Source organism: Lonchura striata, chromosome 1, assembly GCF_050655825.1.
Source record: "Lonchura striata isolate lonStrDom1 chromosome 1, ASM5065582v1, whole genome shotgun sequence".
Classification (NCBI taxonomy): domain Eukaryota; kingdom Metazoa; phylum Chordata; class Aves; order Passeriformes; family Estrildidae; genus Lonchura; species Lonchura striata.
In genome coordinates, this window is record NC_140703.1 from 33,232,802 (window position 1) to 33,257,484 (window position 24,683).

General features: G+C 46.6%; 2 protein-coding genes across 8 annotated transcripts in view; both read left to right on the plus strand.

Annotated features, from left to right (window-relative positions):
• Window positions 1-554, plus strand: part of LOC110472325 (alpha-2-macroglobulin-like protein 1) — a 29,017-nt gene extending 28,463 nt beyond the window's left edge. The window contains exon 38 of the mRNA XM_021533908.3: window positions 345-554. Within this exon, the coding sequence (XP_021389583.3) occupies window positions 345-370 (26 nt within the window). The 3' untranslated portion in view covers window positions 371-554. The remainder of the gene's footprint in view (window positions 1-344) is intronic.
• A 5,082-nt stretch (window positions 555-5,636) lies between these two features.
• Window positions 5,637-24,359, plus strand: PHC1 (polyhomeotic homolog 1). 7 transcript variants are annotated; one of them, XM_085573979.1, is made up of 16 exons: window positions 5,637-5,853; window positions 10,314-10,470; window positions 11,073-11,183; window positions 12,360-12,437; window positions 12,925-12,966; window positions 13,168-13,317; window positions 14,228-14,383; window positions 15,312-15,801; window positions 16,120-16,880; window positions 18,444-18,591; window positions 18,677-18,885; window positions 19,475-19,589; window positions 20,166-20,274; window positions 20,960-21,110; window positions 21,627-21,858; window positions 22,179-24,359. In XM_085573979.1, the coding sequence occupies exons 1-16, from the start codon at window positions 5,798-5,800 to the stop codon at window positions 22,331-22,333; spliced, it is 3,120 nt and encodes a 1,039-aa protein (XP_085430105.1). In that variant the 5' UTR covers window positions 5,637-5,797; the 3' UTR covers window positions 22,334-24,359. The 7 variants fall into 7 exon arrangements, 6 of the variants coding, with proteins under 6 accessions (XP_085430105.1, XP_085430138.1, XP_085430112.1 ...); XM_085573995.1 differs by having other exon boundaries at window positions 5,706-5,848; XR_014953462.1 differs by lacking the exons at window positions 5,637-5,853; window positions 12,925-12,966 and adding an exon at window positions 6,527-6,679 and having other exon boundaries at window positions 22,179-23,293; window positions 23,439-24,359.
• The last annotated feature ends 324 nt before the right edge of the window (window positions 24,360-24,683 follow it).

Below are 24,683 nucleotides of genomic sequence, written 5' to 3' on the forward strand. Positions count from 1 at the left end.
CAAAGCATCCCACCTCTGCTCTGCATTTAATCCTGTCGTGTGATGCAGAGGCTTCTTGGACTGCAGGTTGAATTGGGATCTACTTACTAGCGGTGGGCACAGTTTCTAGCCCAGATATTAATCTCAATGTAGATTGAGGCTTGAGCATACCATGGAAGGTTAAAATGATCTCTTTTTATTTCATTTCCATGCAGTCCTCACATCATCCCAAGTCTATATACAACTGGAAATGCCTGTCAATGATAAAAAGACGTTGCAGTTCATCCCATGAGATCTCTTAGTCTGCAGACACCTTCCTAAAAATTCATCAGGCACTTTGCCTTTTCTTTCCTTTCTTTCTACAGATGCCTCAAAGCAGGTTTCCTCCTAGTATGCTCTGGCTCTGCAACCTGAGTTTTCTGCCTGCATAGGGAAAACTTCATTGCTCCAGCTCTTCTCTGCTGTGTTGGAAACACCCAATTTCCTTTGCCCTATGTTTCTATGTGAAAACGGGCTTAATACACATTAGTTTGGGAGCAGGTGAAATAAAGTATGTGGAACCTGGAAAGAAGGCAGTGACTTGACAGTTGATGAAGATTTCAGTGCATGACAAAGAGGTAAACACTGTGCATGTTGTGGTTACATACTTTGCATTTGGTCACCATAGTGATTTAAATCTTTCTCCTCCCCAAGTCCCATCTCTGAGCTCCCTTTTCAATTTTTCAATTCAGTTAACTCAACAGTTGATCTGCAACCGAACTCCATGCAAAAAAAAACCCCAAAAAGCCCCAAACAAAAACAACAACAAAAAAAACCACAAAAACAACAACAAAAAAAACAAAACCCCCCCCCCCAAAAAAAAAAAAACCAAAACCCAACCAACCAAAAAAAAAAAAAACCACCTCATTTTTAACCCTGATCTGGTTTACTACCTGACCCTGTGAGTAATTTTTCTGTCACAACTGAAGAGTCTGAACAGGCAAGGGAATACTAAGGAGCTTTACCAGTTCATTCAGACAGAAAGGAGCTGTACAACAAAGTCTTATGAAAGGAGGGCATGAAACCAAAGTAACACTCACTACACATTCACTGCATGTTTAGACTCTGACAACACATAGTCCCATCCTGTCAAGACATTAACCCAAATGGCTAATCCTTACCTGTGGCACTACCTAAAAAAGACAACAATCTGAGGAATTTCAGGATGCAGCACATGCAACAGAGGGTATGCAGATGGCCCAGCGGGATATGCAGTGCCATTAGGGAAATAGCACTCATAAAAAGGGGGACACTAGATAAGAGGAAATAGGTACTAGTTTTGCAGAGCTGATTCCCAAAAGAGAAATTACCAAGACAGTCAAACAAAAAATTTGAAGTAAGGTATGAAGTCAACAAGCCCAGGGGTGATGGAAAAGAAGAGAACAAGATAAGCTTCTAAACAAGAAGTACTTTAGGATAAAAAGAAAAGGGGGAAAAGGAACATGAAGTGAAGCAAGTGAAGTGACAAAGATTGCTTGGGTTATCCCTGTGTGTAGTAGCCCTTTGCCTGATCAATACATCTTGCAAAAGGACAGCAACTGTATTTCTTTCTCTGACCATTCAGAACAATTGGTCCATAAAGTGGGCAGAACCAGCCCCTTCCACATGGGGACAAAAGGAAAATAAAAGTCTCACAGCAGTGCTTAACAAGCATTTAGAGGAGGCAGAAAACCTGAGGAACTGAGTGATACATTCTGTGGACAGCTGATGCAAAAAACAGACAGGGTTGAGTTCAAGGAAGCAAAAATATGAAGGGACAAGCCTCCAAGGATTGTTGTCCTAGCATTGTCCCTTCCCCAGACATTATAGGAGTCAACAGGCACTGTTCAATGGTGCTCTCCAAAGGGAGCATAGCAAGACCTGTTGCCTGTCCTGGTTGCCTTCCTGGCAAGTCTCTTCATCTGGATATTTGGGCTGGACTGGAAGAGCTTTGGGGTTGAAGCCCTCTGATCTGTTGAACTTCAGACAGGGAGATTTTAAATAAATCCTGAAGTCTGTAACCCAGCATGCTTATTGTGCCCATAAGCCAGGCTCTCCCATCTCTAAATGGATATGTGCCAAGGGTCTGCTTTACAGTTCATAGGATCAGATTGCCATGAAATTAGATCCCAATAGAAGCAGCCCACGAAGATTCCTCTGCTTCTGATGATAGGATGCCTTGGCACCTTGTACCTGCATGGGGCAGGTAAGTGAGAAAAACAAGGGTGTGAAATATGAATACAAACAGATATTTCCAGACTGTGGTTTCAAATCAGATAGATGTTATTCAGCTGCAGATGAGGAGCTGAGGAAGCTGGCAAAGCAGAGAGCTGAAAAAAAGCTGCTGTGTGGCAAGCTCCCATACAATAGGAATGTGCAGTAGAAGTCAGTGATGTTTTTGCCTCTTGAATTAAATATTAGGGAATGCAATAAGTGGCTAGTCTGTGCTGGATGGCCAATCTGATGCTTGCTCAGTTCTGTGGCTGTTGAAAAATGCTCTCTATCCTTGGTGACATCCATAGGAAATACCTTCCAGAGCAAGAAAAGAATCTTTGTGATGTGTAAGCAAAGGTAGGGCTGGTGGCCTGGACACTTCCTTCCACCATCTCACTACAAGCAGCTGTGTGGTCTTGGTTGCCCAAATAATCTGGAGGCAACTGGGAAGCTTCCCACAAAGTTTTGCTGCTTTAATCTGTAAAAAAACAAGGTCCAGAAGAGCATAGTGTGGGCAGCAGCTAGCAGGCAATCTGGTCACCAGCATCTCAGACAGTGAGCGATCTTTCTGCAAAAATAAGCTTTTAAAAGGAGTGTGAAGTAGACCCCTTGCAAGGAGGATGACTGTAAGCACACAAGATGGCCCCAAATGGATTCTGACCTTGTTAGGGCACTATTATAAAAATAAATGGCATATTAAAAATCTGTACATGAAAAAGGTAGCCTGTACAATGAACAGTCCATCACAAAGGACAGGGTGTTCCTTCTGTGGTACCTGTATCCTATACTGTAAGAATCTGTTCGGCACAGTATGCAGGCTCACGCTTATGCTACACGCTGTTTATTCACCTGTGAATAAGGTTCATTTACTACCACTGTCTTTCTGATAAATTGGAAAAACCCCCGTGAGCTCGGAAGGTGCACTTTTCCTGAAGGACCACTGAGTGTCACCATCGCTCCGTGGCTTGCTCTGCAAGATGCCGTTTCTCCAGGGACTAAACCTCCTTTTCTAAAACGGGCTGGAATGGGGGAAAAAAAATAATTCGAATGAAAATAGGCTGCTTCTTCCTTTTTCCCAGGGCTGGGAAGAACTGCACCTAAAACGTGAGCTATCTCCTCAATGAATTCTGCCTTATGTGTAGGCAAACATTTGACAGGTTTCCAGCCAGACCTCTAAGCCAGTCTTAAAATTTGCAACATGATCCTCAGTGACAATCATGGGACTGAACAAATGCTTTATCGGGAGACACTGAAAAGGTTGGGATCTCACCATTTGGGGAGCAGAATAGATATTGGCCAGGTGCACCTGCTTTCCCTGAAAGTATTAAGGGCAGCTGAACCTGATGGACTGAAAGGTCCGGTGACTTGCTTTTTTCCTGGGTCAGTGGAGGTGAGTGAGAGTTTACTTGTTTCACACCCTAACAGTAGAAGAATGTTGTGCAAGTCCACAAAAAAACAAGTACACATAGGTTAACGCTGACAGGAGACAATACTTCAGAGACACCCACATCAGTACAGTGTCACTGGCCTGATCCTGTTCCCTAAGGATGAGCACTCAGAGAAATGCATTTTCATAGGTCTCAGGTTTTTGGCCCTATAAAACTTTCATCCTACTTGCTGGCTAGACTGACCACATGCACAAAACAAAGAGCACAATAATACGGGAAACAATTCAAATAATTTATTAAAAATGTGATGCAGGCTCCGGTGATCAGATACAGCCCTTGCACAGACAAACATACTGATTGCATTTGACTGGCTTTGTTAATACCTGCCTTTTGTACGTTTGAACCACCTTGATCATACCATTTCCCTGCCTGTAATTTTTACCCCAAGCATACTAGTGCAGTTTTGAAAATCCTAAAATTCTCTTTATCGGTTCCAACATTTCCCCACAGCTGCTAACTACTCCCCCTCGTAAGTCCTAAAGCCTCTTTATTGCAGTATTCCCCCTACTCGTATTGCAGTAAACTGCCCTTCGTTTGCATACATTCCAGAGAGTTTCCTCCTTTGAATCCACTTCAGTGGGTTTTGCAAGTGAGACAAATGGCTTAGTCGTTCATCCAGTTGTTGGGGCATTTAGGCGTGGTTGATTCACAGGGATTACTGTTTGCTGGGTTTCCTGCCTTGTCATTGTTTCTTTGTTCCTTGTCTGAACTTTTGTTTTGAATAACCTTAAATATCTCCTTGAAAATCAGCCAGACAGTTTTCCATCTGAATTGAAAAAGAACCCTCAGCATTTAGAGCAAATATGTTTGGTAACAGCCCAAAGGCCCTCCTGTACCGGTGTGTTTTGCTGCTTTTTAGGCAGCAGCAAATATTATTCTCTGATTCTAAATCAGTGGGAATTGACTGCAATTCATTATGGGATTTTTTTCCTGTGAACTGATAGCCTAGCATTGTCGCTACAGAGCCAGGTGCAACTTTCTTGCAACATGAAGCTCAAAGATGCCGTTTTGCAGGAGTGTTTATGGTGCTTATAGCCTCAGTGGTGCTTGAGGTTCTGCACCTTGTAGATAGAGCATGACTCATTCCCGTTTGTCTCTTGCTACATCCCACTTGTCCTTGGTGCACGCGATGGCATTCTGAAAGGATTCTCACCAACCCTCACCAAGATGAGCCACTGGTCTGACCTGATGGGCATTTATTTTCCTAGAAACAGATATGCTGATCATAAAATAATAGAATGCTTTGGGTTGCAAGGGTCATTAAAGATCATCTGGTTCCAAACCAACAGGACGTGGGCAGAGACACCATCCACTAGACTGGGTTGATCAAAGTCCCATCCAGCCTGGACTTGAACACTTCCAGGGATGTGGCATACACAGCTTCTCTGGGCAACCTGTGCCAGTGCCTCACCATCCTCAGAGGGAAGAATTTCTTCCTAATAATTAATCTAAACCTGCTCTTCTTCATTTTGGAGCCATTGCCCCTTGTCCTGTCACTGCATGCATGCATACTTCCTCTCCACTTAGCATCTAAAGATGACAACATTACAGTTAAAAATTCATAAGTTTGCCATAATCAACCACTCATACCCTAGGCCAGGCAACTGACGGGCAACAAACTGATACTCCTTGAGAGTAATCAAGAGAAGCAAGGTGCAAGTGCTTGCACAGCGCAGCTTCTTTTCTAAAAGCTGCCAGTGAGCTCTGGCACTGTGGCTTTTTTATCCTGTTCATGCAGGTTTCCACTGTGCACCTCTACGTGTGTACACATGTAGAAGGCAGAAAACTTCCTGCTGTGTCCTGTTTGCTCGTCAAAGCTTGTTGCAAGTACCAACACAAACAGTTTACAACCTACATTCTTCTCCCAGGCAACTAGCAACAGGACGAGAGGACAGTCTTTAGCTGCTGTGCCAGGGGAGGTGTAGGCTGGACAACAGGAGGAATTTCTTCACAGAAAGCATGATTAGACATTGGAATGGGCTGCCCAGGGAGGTGATGGAGTCACCGTCCCTGGAGGTGTTTAAGGAAAGACTGGGTGTGGCTCTCAGTGCTATGGTCTATTGCCATGGTGCTGTTCGGTCACAGGTTGGACTCGATGACCTCAGAGGTCTCTTCCAACCGAACTGATGCTGTGATACATGAAACGACTAACATTTAAGAAGGTTGACCAGTCGCCAGAAGGACGGACGGTAAAGTGAGACCCGGCAGAGGGGACAGCAGAGGGGACAGCCGCTCAGGCTGCGAAGCGCGCTGTGCGAGCGCCCGGGCTGTGACTCTCACCAGCACCGTGACTCCTGGGTGCCCGCCCCGCAGGCACAGCGAGCAGCGGGGCAGGGCCGGGCCTGGGTGGCAGCCCCGCAGGCACAGCGAGCAGCGGGGCAGGGCCGGGCCTGGGTGGCAGCCCCGCAGGCACAGCGAGCAGCGGGGCGGGCTCGGGGCAGGGCCGGGCGCCGCTCCCGCCGCTGCCGCCGCACCGCGTCCCGCCGGGCTCCGCTCCCGTCTCCCGGGCAACGGGCAAGCGGCGCCCGGGGAAGGCACCACGTGCCCGGAAGCGCCTCGAGGGAGGAAGTGACGGAGCGCCGGGGGAGCCCCAGAGGCCGAGATTTAAAAAAAAAAAAAAAAAAAAAAAAAGCAAAAAAAAGGCAAAACCAACAAAAACATCAAAACGAGAAGAGGAAAAAAGGGATTAAAAAAGAGGCACACGGGGAGAGGGGCGGGCGGAGCGGGCGCGGGTCCCGCCCCTTCGGGGCCGCCCCGCCAGACCGCGGGCCCGCCGGAGCCGCCGCCAGGTGCCGCCCCCGGCCCCGCCCGCCCCGACACCGGAGCTGCCGCCCCGCCCCGCCCGCTCGGCCGGGCCCGGCTGCCCGCGCGCGGGGGCGTGTCGGGCGCGGCGGCGGCGGCGGCGGCGCGGGGGCTCCGGTGCGGCGGCGGCAGCGCGGGTCCCGCGGGCGGGCGGGCGGCGGAGCGGGGCAGAGCCGAGCAGAGCCGAGCCGAGCAGAGCCGAGCCGCGGCGGCTGCAGGTGAGGCGGGGCCCGGGGCGCGGGCAGCCACGGCGGGGAGAGTTCCCCGGGGCCGGCGCGGGATGGAAGTTGACAGCGGCGGCGGAGCAGCCATTGTCTGCCCGGCCCGGCCCCGAGCAGCTCCCCCGCGCAGCCCCGCTCCCTCCCCCGGGCAGCCCTCGCCCGGCTTCGGGCATCCTGCGGCGCATCCCGCCTCCCGCCGCGGCGGGGCTGCGGGCACGGCACGGGCGGGCAGGGCGCCCGCACGCCGTGTCGGATCAACTTTGCCGCCGGAGTTGCCGGCGGCCTGGGTGGCTGCCGCCGCACTGTCCCCTTCCATCCTCTCCTCCTTCCATCCTTCCTTCCCTCCCGCTCTCCCGCCGCCGGCCGGGCGAGGCGCTTGGCGGGGAAAGGCGGGCTGGACAACGAGGGGTGGGGACCAGGTGGTGCGAGGGTCCTGCAGTGCTGGAGCGTCGTACCCGCTGCTGCTCCCAGAGCATCCCAGAGCAGTCATCTTGTCCCGGCGGTTCCACACCTCTGCTTGTGTGGCTTGGAAACTGTTGTAGAAGCATAGTAACGGCAGCGAATATGCTGTAGTACTCGGTGCTAATTTTGCTCCTTCAAACCTGTGGTGTAAATTTTACGTGTTTCCTAACTTAGTTTCTCAATGATGAAGTGACAGAACCACTAAGGAAAGTTAGAAAACGTTGTGCAGGCAGCAGTCATGTCCCGGGGGAATAGATGGAGTGAGCAAGTAAAACTTTTCAACCTCCTACTTAGTCCTTAATGATTAGAGTATTTTTTGGCTTGACTTTTGTCTGCCCTTGTGCTTGAAAAAGGTCAGGAACTTGTAGATGGGCCACCTGTGGTGTTCTCGGTGTGTGCTGAGATCCAAGTGTGGGTTAGGCTCTGGAGTGGTCCATGTTCTCATGCTTGTACTGCTGCCTGAGCCAGTTTTCTCCTTTCTCCCTCCGGTCCTTTTTACTGTGTGGTCATTCCTGCCATGATGCTAAAAAGCTTTTGTATCCTTCTGTGTCTGCCTTTTAGGGAGCAGTTCTAGCTATTGTTCAAAGGTTAATTTCCAGTAATGGCCACGTTGTTAAGTGTGTGTTGGTTTTCCTTTTTTTGGTTCATTTGTATGGAAAATCCATGGTTTAATAATTTTTAGTAGGTTATCCATCTCATGGAGCAGCTAGCTGAGTCAAGTGATGTGATAGCCCAGTGATCACTAGGTTTTTGTAAGAGGAAAGTGCTTGGGGATGCAGTTGGAGGAGGGGAGAGTGTGTAATTCTCTATTTTGTGTGGAAATGGCCTGTGTTTGGATCGGATTACGCTAACATGGAGCTGCATCCTTAGATGAACTTGCTTGGGGAAATGCTGTGCCTTTTCACTTTTGTGTTTGGAAAGAGTTTTGCTGGATAACTCTCTTTGCTGTAATTGACTTAAAATTCTTACAGCCCTTCTGCAAAGCAAGCATGTGCTTCTCTGTCCACATCTCCAAAAGGCCTTCTGCCTACAGAGAGACCAACATTTTCTATGCCTCATGCCAGAGGTGTTTCAGCAATATTCTCTTTATGCTAGGACCTCATTTTAATAAGATCTAGATCAATATGGAACTCTCAAAAATGCTGGAAATCTTAGGAATCGGTGGTGCTACTTACTGAGGAAACACACATTGGTGGAGCAGAGCACCAAGGCAGAAGCCTGGCTTCTCCTGGTGAAGCTGTTGAAGACAAGGGTATTTGCTGTAGCTAAGGTGAACATCTGTTGCATCCTTTCCTCACTCATGGGCACTTGTGGCATCACAAGTAATGTAATTCAACTCAGTGCTCTGGCAGAAAATAGGGTTTTAGGGTACCTTTTCTGCAGCTACCAAGTTGATCTAATGAGCACCAGAAGTGAGTTGAAGGAGGAGGATCTGCATTGGGAAGTTGAGGTGGTCAAGGGATCATAAATTGTCTTCTAATGGCAACTGAGCTGCTGGAGAACTTGGTGCAATGTATGTAGTAGCTTCATGTGCATTTTAACCCCACTCAAGTACTTTATTATCTACTACAGTTTAATTATTTCAAAAAGTCTGTATTCTCTCCCTTCTCAGTGTTTATTTTCAAGCTTCATTTAATTTTTCCCCTCTGGGGAAGATCTTTAAGTCAGTTGCTTCTCCAAGAGCTTTTATATTCTAGGTAGGTTTATTGACAAGCTGTTTCTAGCTGAAATAGGGTTGTGCCTGAAGAGAGTAGTGGCCATTTAGGAGGAGGTGTGTCTCAGTTAAAGAATTTTCCAGGTTTTGAGGAGCAGGTTTGAAGCAGCAGTTCCCTGATTTAGCCACCCATCCTCTGCAGAGTTAATGCTGTTGTCCTACTTTAAAGTCATCTGCTGCCCTTAGCACCATTTCAGAATTTAAAAAGTTGTGTGGCTGAGAATATTGTTGCACCTCAATTTCTGCTGCACAGGTCTGTTTGCTTGTACACCAGGAAAATGTTTGGTGGTGGTAAAGCTCAGAATCTTTGGATTTAAAAAGGGCTAGATAAAGGGGCTGTGCTGGTGCTTTGGCTCCTGGAAGCTCATTTACATGGGTTTCATTTAGAGGTCTCAGATACACTAGAGAGGAACTAGTTGGTATTTTGGAAATAAATAGGCTGTCTCGGTGGTAATAAGACTTACCAGAAATATTTTTTTTTAATCTTACATGGAGTTTTAACCTTTTAAAAAGTCGGGTTGATTTTCTTTTTTTCCAGTGGAATTCTGTTGTATTATCATTTTTTCTCTCTTTTCTGACTCTAGCCCCTCCTGCTGCTACTCCCTGTGTAGCTCATATTTCTTGCTGCAGGAAACTCCCTGATCATCTCAATGTGCTACTCTTCTGCTAAGCACTATTCAGTCTCACTTCTCTTCCTCTTAGCTGATGAAAGCCTTCTCCAGTCCTTTCTCAATTCTGCAATTCACTGCAACTCATCTTTCTGCTGCTGGAAGATCTCCCTGGTTCTGCATGACCTCTTCAGCAGCTTTTGCCTTACAAGTGTTACCAGTGAACACTTCATCCACTCTCCTTCTGGCTTTGTTCCTCCTGAAAGTAACTTGCCACCACAGATACCAGCTTCTAATCAGTATTCAAGTTAAGATCTGTTGGGAGCAACAAGTAGCCGGAAAGTTCATGTGATCAGAAGAAGAGTTGAGGGTTGGGGGTTAAACTGGGAGTTGGTATCAGTAGGGCATTGGAGCTGAGGGACTGGAGGAAGAGAGGATCAGAAATTGCCAAAGTGCATTGGAGGATGGAAGCACAGTGCAATTTGCCTGGGTTTGCTAGTTTCTATTGAAAGGAGAGGTGGTCAGGTCTGTAACTAGAATTGTTTTAATGAGCTGCAGCTGCTTCTTCACTACATTTTTAAGAGTTCAGGATACTGTAGCTTGCAACTATAGCATGGCAATAAAAGAATATGCACATTACATTTCTGCTGGTGGTAATAAAATATTTAAACTGTGAGTAAGATTTGTGGGTGATTTTAGAATCTCAGCTTCCCTGGTCCCTGCGATGTAGCAAAGCTGTGCAGGAAGACTGCTATTGAGATATTCTAGTACAAAAGCTGTGTAATGTAGTGAAATACAGTTTGTTTCATTTTGCAGCCTGACTTAGTTTCCAGTTCTTTCAATGTAGATCTGGAGTCCATCTCAGCCTGAGCTCCTGGGATCCTGTCACCATGGAGACTGAAAGTGAGCAGAACTCCAACTCCACCAGTGGGAGCTCCAGTTCTGGAGGAAGCACCCGGCCTCAGATCTCTCAGATGTCACTCTATGAGCGACAGGCAGTACAGGTGAGACGTGGGTATGCTCTGGGATGGATGGCAGTGCATCACTGGAAGCTGGTGGTGAGCCCTTTTGTGTTCGTCTGCGTTGTTTTGTGTCAAGGTGGGACTATACTTAGAGGGCTGTCATCTTTTCATATTTAGAAATGCTTATGCTAGGCCTGATGTTTAGTTCTTGTAGTCTGAGGCTTCATGTTTTATAGGTTACTCCTTGAGTGTCCAGCTTCCTAGATATAATCTCTACTGTGGTCCAATAGATTGGTTTTAGCCTGCTGTTCTAGAGAAATGAGTTTGCCATCCCAGTTCCTCTATGCCCTCCATGCACAAACTGCACAGGAACACTTGTCTGCCTGTGTAAGCATGCACATCCCCAGCTTCTTGAAGTTTATTAAAGTCTTGCAAGTGTGATTCCCACTGTCGTGGAATACACCTGTGATTCAGTGTGTCACCAAATTTATAACTGTTCTATGGATTTGAATGTGCTAATCTCCTGCCGGCTTTTTCATGTGCTCTAGGGATGTTCTCATGGCTTACTTACTTCGTCATTGCTCTCTTCAATCACATTTCAATGGCATGCAGTTTTTGACAATTGAGTTTTCTTCTTTATCTAGGCCCTGCAGGCACTCCAGAGACAGCCCAATGCAGCCCAGTACTTCCATCAGTTTATGCTCCAGCAGCAGTTTAACAGTGCCCAACTTCACAGCCTGGCTGCTGTCCAGCAGGTGAGTTGCCAAGAGGTAGAAGGAGAGAAGTTGGATCATTCTCTGGGGAAGATCCAGAGGTTCTGTTTTTATACAGTGCCTTGTGCACCAAGTCATCCTGAGACAATGAGTCCCTAAACACATTGCTTAGAGTTTATACAGGCAGCCAGTCAACTGGAAGCCTGAAGCAAAGATTAATTTGGTTTTTTGTGTACAGAGCAGGAGAAGATAAAATTTGGCATCACCATCAAGGAACTTGCACTTGAGAGGCCTATTTGTACCCCCTGCACCTTCTTTAAATAAAAGATGGGTGGTTAAATCAGCAGTGAATGCAGTAATATTTAAAAACTGCATTAAAGGGAACAATGGGTTGTTGCTTCTCTGAGAATAAACATTTGTATTTGCATGAAATTTCAGGCAGCGTCCTCTGAAATGTCTGTCTTGGAACTTAGTAGCCATGTTTTCTTTACCAGCAGGAGGGTAAACCTGTCCAGCCAGGAAGCTGTCTCTAATTGAGACATACACAGCTCAATATAAATCAATGTATTTTATGATGTATAATTGTTGAGTGATTTTTTTTTTTCTTTATCAGCTTTGCTCACCTACTAGACTTACTCATCAGTTCAAAATGGATTATGTGTGACATGAATGCATTCTGTTTGTGTAACAATACCTCAGTAGCTGTACTCCTTGGCAGTTAGTCCAGCATGTCATTGTTTTCAAAATCCCTGACTGCAGTCTTACAGTATAGGATAAATAGAACCTTCTCATCAGTTTTGCACAAATCTTAGTTACAAAACTAAAGAAACTCATGCAGGGGGATTCCCCTGGCATCAGAGAGGGAGAAATAATTCTATCAATATTTATGTTCTTCCACAGACCATATGCTCTCTAGTCTGAATTTTGTTACTTGGAGTTCTATCATTGCATTTCTGCGAAACTGCCTAATTAGCCCAACAAATTGCTAATTTTGTGGGGAACGTCTGGGTGTTAACAGTGGATTCCAGCATCAGGGTGAGGGTTGGGTTGCAGTGTGTAGTATGATATGCTGGGCAAGAGTAGTGCATGTACCCATGGGGTGGAAGGAAGGTCATTTACTCTGAAGGTAAGGGACTAGGTGTTCTAACAGAGCCAGAAAATTGGGCTGGATTGAAAAGTTTGTTCAGGCACTCATTCCTCTGCCAATCTCTCCTGCAGGCTACAATTGCAGCCAGTAGACAGGCCAGCTCCCCCAACACTAGCACCTCGCAACAGACCACTACCACCCAGGCTTCTGTAAGTAAAACTGCTACCTCACATACATGTCAAACCCCCCTCCCCACTTTGTTTGGTCTCCTCCTTGTCTTTTAGGATGCACACGGCTTCTAAGAATCCAGGGAATCAACAAGATGGAGACAGCTTTGAGGATTTGGGGTGCTCTCCTTATTGGTGGGGCTTGAGGAAAAGAGATAAGGTTTTTGGGTGAGAGAGGCCTCTTAGCTGGAAAAGTAGACATGGATCTCTGTTAGCTGAGGCTTTGGGGATACATTGTCATGGATTAGAAAAGGATCAGGACTTGTAAGAAGGAGGAGTTGCAAGCAGCTTTTGTCTTAGGCAGAGCAGTAGTTTGTTGAATGAGAGGATGTCTGATTTTGTAGTGAGTGTTGAGGAGCTTGAATTTGCTCGGAGAGTAGATGAATTGGTAGAGAAGGTTTTGTGGTTTTTTTACCTTTACTTGGGAGGCTGGAGAAAATGATGTATTTTTTTGGATCTCTTATTGCAGTTGCATGCTAACAGTGATTCTCAAGCTCAGCATACAAATGAGGTCAGTATCCAGGGCTCTGGCTAATATAGATCGTGTAGCCTGTAGGACAAGCCCTCTAAGACAAGAACTTCTTGGTCCCCTGTGGGATACAGGAAATAACTGTAAAATGTCTGTTCTGATTGTACCCCACTAAGTGTATTTGTACTTATTTCTTGGCCTCCATCTCTTCATATGTGATTTGAAGCTTTTTTCTATTCTAAGATCAACCTTGCCACCACCTCAGCTGCTCAGCTGATCAGTCGGTCCCAGAGCGTGAGCTCCCCGAGCGCCACAACGCTGACGCAGTCTGTGCTCCTCGGGAACACCACCTCACCGCCTCTCAACCAGTCACAGGCACAGATGTACCTTCGGGTAAGAGATGTGCATCAGTGTGGCCTGACCATGAGCCCCACTTAGCAGCCACTGCAGAGTTTCACTGCTTGGAATTACCAACACCTGCAGACTAACCTAACTTTAAGGATGTTGCAGTATGTTTTAAAATTGCATGGGGAAGGTCTCCTCCCTGGAGCCACAAGTTTGATTCTGGGCTCAGCCTTCAAGAATGTTAACAACTGTGTGTCTCTGCTCTGCATAGATGTTAAAGGTTCCATAGCACTTCTCACTAGAGTGTAAATGTGAAATACGTGTCCTAGAGTTGAATGTAGCTCACAGAAATAAAGCTACTCTTCTGGTTCAATGTTGGAACAGATACATGGTAAATTACTCTTCTACTGCTTGCTGAGCTCAGGGATATAAGTCAGATTTCAAGTAAGCCTAGACAAATAAATCAATGTGAACAAATGTCATCCTTTTAATTGCTTTGCAGTGCAGCTAGGTAGAAAGCATTAGGCTTCTCTATGGAGTCAAGTCTGGGGTTTGGGTTTTATTTGCAATATTTTATTGCAAAATATTTTCTGTTTTCCAGTTGGCTTCAGATACAGATTGTAATCCCCTTCTTTTCAAGCAGCACTAATCTTGGATGTATGGTTTTTATCACTGTTGTTCAACCAGTTCTAGATACACAGCCTTGGGCAGTCTGTGGGAATTAGCCCAGGCCTATGTTAGATAGAAGAGTGCTTGTTTCCATAAGGAAACTGTTCTGAGTTTCCTGCTTTGGAGGGTTATGTTCAGTGTTATAGTGCAGGGAGGGTTGGTGGTTTTGCAATATGTGACATTGCAGCCTAATGTTCCTTTATGATCTGTTTGCTTGTGGTTTTTTTTGTCTTCCTTTCTCTCTTCTACCTCCGTTCCTTTCATTCCCCTATCACCTGATGCTCAACAGCCACAGCTGGGGAACCTGCTGCAGGTGAACCGGACCTTGGGCCGCAACGTGCCTCTTGCCTCCCAGCTCATCCTGATGCCCAATGGGGCTGTGGCTGCTGTCCAGCAGGAAGTACCACCCACTCAGTCTCCTGGGGTCCACGCAGACACAGACCAGGTCAGTGGCCATCCTCCCTTTCCCCTGCTTCTGCCACACCACGCTCTGGTCTTTGTCTCAAGTTGTCCCTGTAGAGCAGATTAGAGCTATTTTATCCCCAGCCCTTGTCCCTGTTTAGGCAGCAGATTTTGCCACCATGTTTTCATGTTTGCTTTCTGCTTCCAGAGATGAAATTAATTTCTGCTTAAAATTTCTGAGGTGAGCACAGGCTGGATCAATCCCATCTTCACAGTTTCTTGGTTGTTATTGTGCAAAAAGAACTCTTGAGTTCTATGTACAGTTTTCAGTCACACTGCAATTAAGGGTCTTTACCAGAGGTAGTATTCCTTCATCCAGTTGGTTCGTTGTTGTAAAGATGCCAAAGACTTGTCTGAAGCAATCTTTTTAAAGAAAAGTTAGCTGTGATCAAATTTTGGAGGTGGCATTTGGAGCAGAAGTAAATACAGAGGATGGCAGCACCAAAATGCAGAGTGAAATTAGAAAGGGTGTGGGCCACGAGTAGATCTGTGGGCCTGGGGCAGGCAGGTGGCACAAAAACTGAAAATAATGACTGGTCTTTAAAGGGATAACTCAGTGCTTCTAGAGCCTTGCTGAAGTGGGTCCTGGTATTGACCAGGGTATGGCAGATAGGTCTGAAGTCTGTCCCATGCCCTGGAGAGAGACTGTGTACCCAGATCCTGTTCACAAAGTGCCATGAGATCTTTAATTTCCATCAAAGATTGGGCAGCAGAGAGTTCAGGATAATGTGCTTCCTGGAGAGGGCTGTGCTGAGCTCTGCCCAGCAATGTTAGCAGCTCCTCACATAAGATCCGAGGCATCAACTCAGCCTGCATCCCAGCAGAGTGTGTTGCTTATGTGTGCTCTGTTACACTCCTGGCAAGTACCGTGTATAAAGCACAAGGATTCTGTTTGGTGTGTGTGTCTCTAGGTGCAGAACTTGGCTGTGAGGAGCCAGCAGACCTCTGCCACTAACGCCCAGCTCCAGGGCTCTGCTCAGAAGACAGCCCTGCCAGGAAGCTCCCAGGCTTCGGGCCTGCCGCAGGCCACCAGCACCATGGCAGTGGCCCAGCCCTCCTCCAGCGGGGCAGGCCAGTCCCTCAACCTGAGCCAGGGAGCAGCAGGCAGCAATGGCGTCTCCGGGGCTGTGGTGGCCGGTGGTGGGAGCCAGCCCTCGATGGGACTGAGCCAGAGCTCCTCCGCAGGTGCCACTGGCAGCTGCCAGAGGAAAGGCACCGGGGTGGTTCAGCCATTGCCGGTGGCGGCTGCCCAGGCCGTGACTGTCAGCCAGGGGAGCCAGACAGAGACGGAGAACGCAGCTGCAAAGAAGGGTGACACAGACAGTGGTGGACAGCAAACAGTGGGCATGAACCTCACCAGGACCGCTACACCAGCGCCCAGCCAGACGCTGATCAGCTCAGGTAAAAAACTCATCTGTTTTTTTCTCTTCGAAATCATTGGGCCTTCACAAGAATGATATTTGGAAGCCTGGTGATAGAAGGTTTTCCAACACATCTCCCAGCTTTGGACCTCGAGAGACTTGTCTCGAGGGGTTATCCCTTCCTATTAGCACAGGAAGCTGATTTAATCCCTCATGTCCCCTGCAAGTAAGCTGTCAGTCATTTTGGAATCTAATGTCTCAATCAGTGAAGTGGCTGCCTTATTTCTGTTGTTGTTGTTCCCAACTGAACTGTTGCTAACTTTTGTGCTCTGTTTTTTCTTACTCTGTTTTTGTATAGCAACATATACGCAGATCCAGCCACACTCACTGATCCAACAGCAGCAGCAGATCCATCTGCAGAAGCAGGTGGTGATCCAGCAGCAGATAGCCATACATCACCAGCAGCAGTTCCAGCACCGCCAATCCCAGCTCCTCCACACAGCCACCCATCTCCAACTGGCTCAACAGCAGCAACAGCAGCAAGCAGCATCTCTGACCCAGCAGCAGCAGCAAGCCCAGCCTCCACAGCAGCAGGCTCCCTCTCAAAGCCAGCAGCAGGCACAGACCCTTGTGGTGCAACCTATGTTGCAGTCTCAGCCACAGCATTTGCAGCTCCAGCAGGACAGTCCGTGCCAGGCAGCCACCAAGTCACCTATTCCTATCCAGTCAAAATCTCTGGTCACCCCTATCAAACCCCCTCAGCTTGGGCCTGCCAAAATGTCAGCAGCACAGCAGCCTCCGCCACACATCCCAGTGCAGGTAGTAGGCACTCGGCAGCAGAGCTCTGGCCAAGCCCAGGCTTTGGGCTTGGCTCAGATTGCTGCAGCAGTGCCGACGTCGCGGGGAATGCCAGCTGTAGTCCAGCCTGTTTCCCAAACCCATGCTGCTTCCCCATCGTCATCTTCAGCTCCGGCATCCTCACAGGAAGCTCCCCCTCTCACCACAGGGGTGAATTTGGCACAAGTTCAAGGCACAGCCCACATGGTGAAGAGCCCAGCTTCCTCTCCAGTTGTGGCTCAGATGCCAGCAGCATTCTACATGCAGTCTGTCCAGTTGCCAGTAAGTGATACCATTGAGAAGGAGAATAGCATATGGATTCTCTTTGTTCATTCCTAGGACACCAAGCGCAGTCCAGGCCCAGGTCAGTGGGATGGGATGGGTAAGGGGTTTGGGGAAAGGGATGTGGAGACTTTTTTACCTTCAAAAACACTAATTCCAATTCAGCCCCTGGGGTTACTGACTGCAAGCGTTTCTCTTCCACATTATCATTCAAAGGCTTGCATGAAGTTAATAGGTGAGACTCAGAGCCTGCCCCAGAGGGGTGGGTGTCCACATCACATACTGAGTATCCCACTTAACAATGGGGTTTGGTTGACCTTGGTTGCCTGCTGGATGGACCACCAAGTTGTTGCTCCATCACTCTCCCTTCACAACATGACAGAGGGAGAAAAATACAGTGAAAAGCTTGTGGATTGATATAAGGATGTGAAGATCACTTTCCAATGACCATCATGGGCAAAACAAACTTAGTTTGTGGAAATGATTTATTTTACTGCCAGTTTAGTGTAGGATAATTGGAAATAAGAACAAAGGCAAAAAACACCTCCCCCCTTCTTCACAGGATCAGCTTCACTCCTGACTCTTCTACCTCCTCTCCCTGAATGGTTCAGGAGGACAAGAAATGGGATCTGTGGTCAGCTCATAAGGTTTTGTCTCTCCCTCATGCTTTTCCCTTGCTTTAGCATGGGGGAATCGCTCTCATGAAGTGCAGTTCTTCACAAACAATACAGTCCTTCATAAAGTTCTTGTCCAGTGTGGGTCTTTTCCCACAGGCTGCAGTTTTTCATTAACTGTTCCAGTGTGAATATTTCTGGGTTACAGATCCCTTGGTGTGTGGTACCAGCCACTGACCTAGGCCTCTAGGTCCATGTTGTTGTGAATTGTCCACCTAGAGCCTACCTAAATCCCTGAGACAACAGCACTTAGCCAGCTCAGATCATGGAATCATAAATAACTGGAGTTAAAAAGAATCCTAAAGATCGTGTAATTCTAACACCTCTGCCATGGGCAGGGACACCTTTCAGTAGACTAGGTTGCTCCATCCAACCTTGCCTTGAGCACCTCCTTAGCCATTTGCTGAGCCTCTTTCTAAACTCTTGTCTACTTCTTCAGGAAGGTGTCGCAGGATTTTTCTTGATTTTTAGAGCAGGGAGTCAGTCTGCTCCTGGTGAATGTATGTACCCTACTCTTTCAACTCTTCATTGAAACTGATCTGATTTATCCAAAAAACCTCTTTGGAAACTGCTTGAGTGAATGTCATTCTATTTCTTCCTATCAATAATCCTTTGAGGTTCACAGTGTCTTGGTCTTACACCAGTGTATCAGCATGACTTGGGACATTAGATCCTAGTCTGGCATGGTAGTGAGTCTCCTCAAGCTTTGTTCCTTAATAGCAAATGCTCCCAAGTAGAGGTATGTATGAGGGAGCTAGAGACATCTCCAGAAGCAATCAAGTGTAATGGTGCAGGATGCTTTTTTTCTTGGTTTGTTCTGTTTTGATCTGGTTTGTTCTGTGTTTTGGAGCTGTTCTATCTGGTTACGTGTTCCTCTTTATTCCTTTAGGGCAAATCACAGGCCTTGGCAGTAAAGCGCAAGGCAGAGTCAGAGGAAGAGAAGGAGGAGCCAGCCAGTGTCACTGCACTCCTGCCTGCCAGGTCCTCTCCTGTAACAGACAGCCCCAAAAACATGGAGGAGAAGAGTGGTCTTGGAGGTGAGGTACAAAGGAGAGCTCTGTCTGTGTGTGATAATGACCTGAAGTAGGTAGAGCAAAGTTATCTCACTCCTGTGCTTTCCAGATAATTCTGATACTGCTGCCATTGCAACCACAAATGCCACATCAAGTGAAGGAGTCTCAGCCACCCCCACCTCTGCTTCCACCCCAAACCTGGCATTGGTGTCACGTCAGATGGGAGACTCCAAACCTCCTCAAGCCATCGTCAAGCCCCAGATCCTCACACACATCATTGAAGGCTTTGTCATCCAGGAGGGAGCAGAGCCCTTTCCAGTAGGGATTTTTTTGTTGTGGGGGAAGGAGATGTAGCACTTTCTTGGGAGAGTGGTGGGCTTCCATTTTGCATAGAAGTATCTTTCCCCATATTCCAATTTAGCATTTTTAGCCTGAGACAGAGACAGTAAAGAGGAAGGGAGGGAGGGAGTTGTCATGAATAAAGCAAGACATTAAGAGGTGTCATTGAAGAGAAGAGGTTTGAAGGAATAAAAACAACTGTTGCAGCAACTGCTTGCTCCAGTTGTTACTAAAGCAATAATTAATGCAGGAATTGTAAGGAGGCTCTCCTCTTTGTGAGGGAAAGATGCGTTTTGAACAGGCAGCAAGTGAAGTTGAAGTAAAGAAGGGAAATGGAGTTACGTGGAATTGGACATTATTCAAGGCAGATAGTGCTTGGGGATCTTTAAATGAACAACCAAGCTTGTGAGTCAGGAAGCAGTAATGATTTTTTTTTTAGCATCTCTCCTTCCCTGTTAGGCAGAGAGATTCTTCTTAGTTAAATTTTGAGCTGCACATACCTTGGCAGAGGGTGGTGGACACAGGGAATCCTTTACTTGTGGGTCCAACTCATTCTCTCCTTGTCCAGGTGGGTTGTTCTCAGCTGCTGAAAGAATCTGAGAAACAACTGCAGGGAGAGGCTCCTTCTGGTCAGAATGAAAACCTGTCCAGCAATTCTCTAGGAGAGGATAGTGCTTCCATGGGTGAGTTTCAAGAACACAAGGACTAGCTAGAGTTACTGAAAGTCTCTGTGTTACCAGCTTAATGCATTACAGACTTGTATCTCTTCCTGTCACCTCCTTAAAGACTTGACCTGTGGAACTAGGATCTTGCTTTTTTTGAGTGCCAGAAGACTGCAATGCTTCTTTTGTTGTTGTAAATATTATCTAACACATCCTGTGTCAGCAGTAAGCAGGAGATTCTTAACTGTACCTGTCTTTAATGACTGTAGGCTGTAAAGGATGTGGACAGAGCAGAGTGATGGAGATTTCCTCCACAGCCTTGTAGGGTGCAAGGAATACACTATTTTTTGTTTGTTCCATGAAGTAGTACTGACCAGGAGAAAAAACTGCTCTGTTTGATATGCTGGGGTCCTAATTAGCCGAGCTTGTGGTTCTTTTTTCCCCATTTGCTTCCCCAAGCTAACTACTTACTAGATTCAGTAGAAAACAGTGCTTGGAATCTGTCTGCTCAGAAAACCAGTGGAATGGGGAATCATGTGGTGTGTGATGGGCTTCAGTTCAGATCACCAACTGGTGTGTGTCTCTGTATCTCACTAGAGCTTGACAAGAAGGCAAACTTGTTGAAGTGTGAATATTGTGGGAAGTATGCCCCAGCAAGCCAGTTCCGTGGCTCCAAGAGGTTTTGTTCCATGACCTGTGCTAAAAGGTAATAACAGCAAGATGTAATATTCCTTATCCCTGACTACATGTTTGCTGAAACTGGATGAGCACCAGTCATCCAGTGCCCCTTCTCCAAATAGTGTACCATCTTTCAGTACATCTGATTCTCCCTCTGTGGCTTGGAGGGCACAGAGATCCTTTACCACGAAATGATTTGTAAACGCATCTAGGTCTGGAGAGGTGGATGTGTTGCTGAGTATAAATAGGATTTCTGGGTTGCTCAGAAAATGAACTGGGAAGGGGGAAATTCTGGGGCTATAAAGAACCTCTCTTCAGAGAAATATACATTTGACTGACTAAATAAATGCATACTGGTAGTGATCTCATGCATTGGTACTAGACAAAGACACAAGATAGCATTGGGGAAAAACCTGGGTAGAAGTTAGACTAGTCATTCCTGCCTCCTGTTGATAGCAGAGTGCTTGTTATAGGTCTTTTTTCCCTTAGGGGAATGACTTAATTGACCCTTCAGATGTTAGATCAAGAATCTGGTGTCCAAGTATTGCTTGTGTCAGAAGTCTGGACTGGTTCCCTCCAAGGGGAAGTCTTAGAAGGAGGAGGAACAGAACTTGATGGTAAAGAAGAGTCTTATCCCCATCTAGAGCAAGGAGCAGTAGTAAGTTTAGACAGTTGCTGCTTTCTAAGTGCTGCTCTGTTTCTGCTTACTTGAGGTACAATGTCAGCTGCAGCCATCAGTTCCGGATGCAGAGAAAGAAGATGAAGGAACTCCAGGAAGCCAACTACGCCCGTGTGCGCCGACGGGGACCACGGCGCAGCAGCTCCGAAAGCGCTCGAACAAAGATCCAGGGCAAGCGCCACAGGGTAAGGACACACACCTGTCAAGGCAGGCTTGCATAGGGTTTGTCCCTTCTGGCCGTACTTTGTCACAGTGGATGCAGGATGTGCCGTGGGCATGCTGACACACTTGTTACACAAGGCACAGGGAGGTGTTCTAATCCCTCATGGACTGCAGGAAGTGTGTTCACGTTCATACTTGTTCTGTGCACTATGTGTTTGCTCCCATGTGCATCTTGAAGGTCTCAGTGAGTGAGACCAGCTGACAGCCTTGGCAGAAAACAATCCACTTTTCCCATTTGATTTGCAGTCTTTCACATGAATGACTTGAATTGGGCTATAGATTAATGGAATGAGCCTCAGTTTTATGTGAGGGAGCTCTTGTGTCAGCTGCCCCTGGACCAACAGCCTGAGACAGTTGTGCCAGACTGTTGGGACAACTTCTGCTGCTCCTAAATAGCTTGTTTTGCAGCTGGTAATTGTGAATTTCTTAAAAAAACCCAAACTTTTATTTTATTTTCTTTCTTTCCTGGGGGCTTGTAGGGCCAGGAAGACTCAAGTCGAGGTTCTGATAACTCCAGCTATGATGAAGCTTTGTCCCCTACATCTCCAGGACCCCTGTCAGTAAGAGCCAGTCATGGAGAGAGGGATCTGACAAACTCTAATATGGCCCCCCCCACCCCAGATCTACATGGCATCAACCCAGTCTTCCTGTCCAGCAATGCTAGTCGTTGGAGTGTGGAGGAGGTTTATGAGTTCATTGCATCATTGCAAGGTAAAGTTGAGATCCTGTCCTGCACTCCTGTGATCCAGTAGCATGGGGAGATTGGGCTCTCTTTATGGAAAGAAAATGGTCTCAGTGGTGCCTACTGCTTTTGAACCTGTTTCTGAATTGGAGTAGATCATAGATTGATTCTCGGGATTTATTTCTCAAGTAGCCTGTGTTCTCAAGGAGACTGTGGACTAGAGTGGAGAAAGGGTTTGGTTAGATTCCTAGCTTGCTTTTCTGTACCTGCAGGAGATGCAGGAGGAATGAGGGGAGGAGTGCCCAATGCACATGTGCTTCTCACTGCTGTTTTTTGTTTTGCTTCACAGGGTGCCAAGAATTTGCTGAGCAATTTCGGTCACAGGAAATTGATGGTCAGGCCATGTTGCTTCTGAAGGAGGAACATCTCATGAGTGCTATGAACATGAAGCTGGGACCAGCTCTCAAGATCTGTGCCAAGATCAATGTCCTCAAGGAGACCTAAGAACTCTGAAGCCAGAGGTCTCACTTTTACTCTGACCTCAGGGCAGCTGCCAGTTTTGGAGTGTCCTGCTGGGGCGGGGAAGAATGGGACAGTCCCCTATTGTCTTGCATTCAAGAAGAATGAGAAGGAATTTAACTGATTGAAACTGCCATGCACAAGCCCATCTCTTGGTCTCTTAATGGTGCTACAAAGTTGAGGAAAACTGCCACCTGGGGCCTTTAAACAACTTTCCTTCTTCCTGATTTTGAATATGCCTCCCCTGTATACACCACATAAAGATGTTAAGGGGATCTCTTTCTGTCTTAAAACACTTCTGCCCTCAACCCTTGCTTTGAATGTCATTGCCAGAACTCAAGGCATAGGAAGAGCTGGCCCCACATGGACATTGGGAACACCTGTCCTTGGGGCTTTTGTGAAGGGGAACAAATTGCAGTTGACAGAGGTGACAGACAAGAATTTGAGCAAAAGGGGCTGCTGCTTTTCCACTTTTAAAAATACCAAGGCTGCTCATGAACTGGGTTTAATAGCCATTCCAGCATGTACCAAACTTGAAGGCCTGTGGCAATAGGAGCTGTTTTGTCTTCTCTGCATGTCTACAGGAGACAGTAAAGCTAAAGTGTTGTGGCAGCTATTTACTCCAGGTGCTCCTCTTGGAACCAGTCAGAGGATTTTTCCTGAGTACTTATGACAAAGTGATGGGAAACTCAAAGGGGAGGGGATTGTTTTACATTAGGGAAACTTGCAGCACGAGGTTTGTCTTCCCATTGTGTTAGAGCATAATTTACAGATCCAAAGCAGTCTCCAGAAGCACCAAGTATCTTCATGGAATGGGCAGGGGTTTTGTTTTGTGTGTTTTCTTACCAGTTTGTATTCTTTCCTATTCGTGTCTGTCTTCGTTATCCTCAGGAGAGCTTACGGGACAAAATTTAGGCTGACAGGATTGTACTGCTTGCCTCAGGCATTTTTTGGGTTTTGTTGTTCTTTCTGTTTTTTTGGTTTTTTTTTTTTTGGGTTTTTTTTTTTTTGTATCAGAAAACAAGTATTTCTCAGTTAAAAGAAACGAAACACCCCCTACAATAATGGAATACTAATCTTTTAATATGACTTCTCATTTCTAAAGGGTAGAATTTTTGTTACAGGCTGATTTTCTCCTACTCAGCCCCTCCAGGTTTGCTTAGGGGTTCTTTGGTTGTCGTATTTTTTTTAAGGACCAAATGTGGTATTTTGCTGTTTTGTAGCCAAATTGCCAAAGGTGAAAACCTGGGCAGAGTTATTCTCTTCCACAAGCACCTTTGCTTCAAACAGGCAAAACACCTGAAGGAGTTACACAAACTGTGAAGAGGTAAATGCTCTCCAGAGCCAAATACCTGAAAGCAAGATGGTGTTATAAACCATGTATCTCAGCTTTTCTATTTTCAAAAGTTTCACATACATATTTGAGTGAAACATAAGACTGTTCTCTGTGTTAAGCACCTACTGTTGCAGGAAAGCTGTAGTGGCATGGGAGAAAGCCTAATAGCATAGATAGGAAAACATTAGAGATCTTTAAAATGGGCTCTTTATTGACCCATGTTAGAAAAAGAAGGAGGAAAGTGCTTAGTAGAAGGATAAAATGTGGCAGCAGCTTCCTAGTCTTAACTGTGCTGCTGAATCTCACTTTTGTGACATCCTTTTTCATGTGAGTAGACTTCTGAGGCTTTGTGGATGCAAATAGACCCAAAGGAAGCTGCCTGTGCTTGCTTGCACCCTGCTACCACGAGTTTGGTCTGATGTAATCTGGGGACAGGGGAGGGGGAGCTTATAATCGGCAGTGAGCAGAGGCAGGCTGCCCTTAAACCATTTTATCCTTAGCAGGCTGGGTGTGGTACAACTCCTGCTTAGTTTGACCTTTGGCAGGGTAGGCAGGCAGGTAGCCTGCCACTGTTGCCATCTACTCCTGAGGACTGGATTTTATTTCAGTCAAATGGGAAGGCTTCACTTCTTCATTTCATGTTCAGTGTTCTTAATAAAAAATCCTTGATCAGGCTTTGCAGGTCTGGCTGCTTTTTAACCCCTGAGTGTTTGGAAAGTACAAACCTCATCACTAAGTTATTTCTGCAGAAAAATACAGAGCATAATCCATTCATCCATAACTACCTGAGCTTCTAAAGTTTCAGTTTTGAAAGATGTGGATAAGCCTTCCCTTCTAGGCCTGAGACGACCTGGAGTGAAACAAGGGGACAGCAAAAACCATGAAGAAACAAGAACATGTTCATTACTGGTAAGAGTTCAGGTACAAGGCACCACATATGGAGAACCCTTTACTTTTGGGTGAGAAAGATGTTCTGGTACCAAAGCAAGCTCTTGCTAC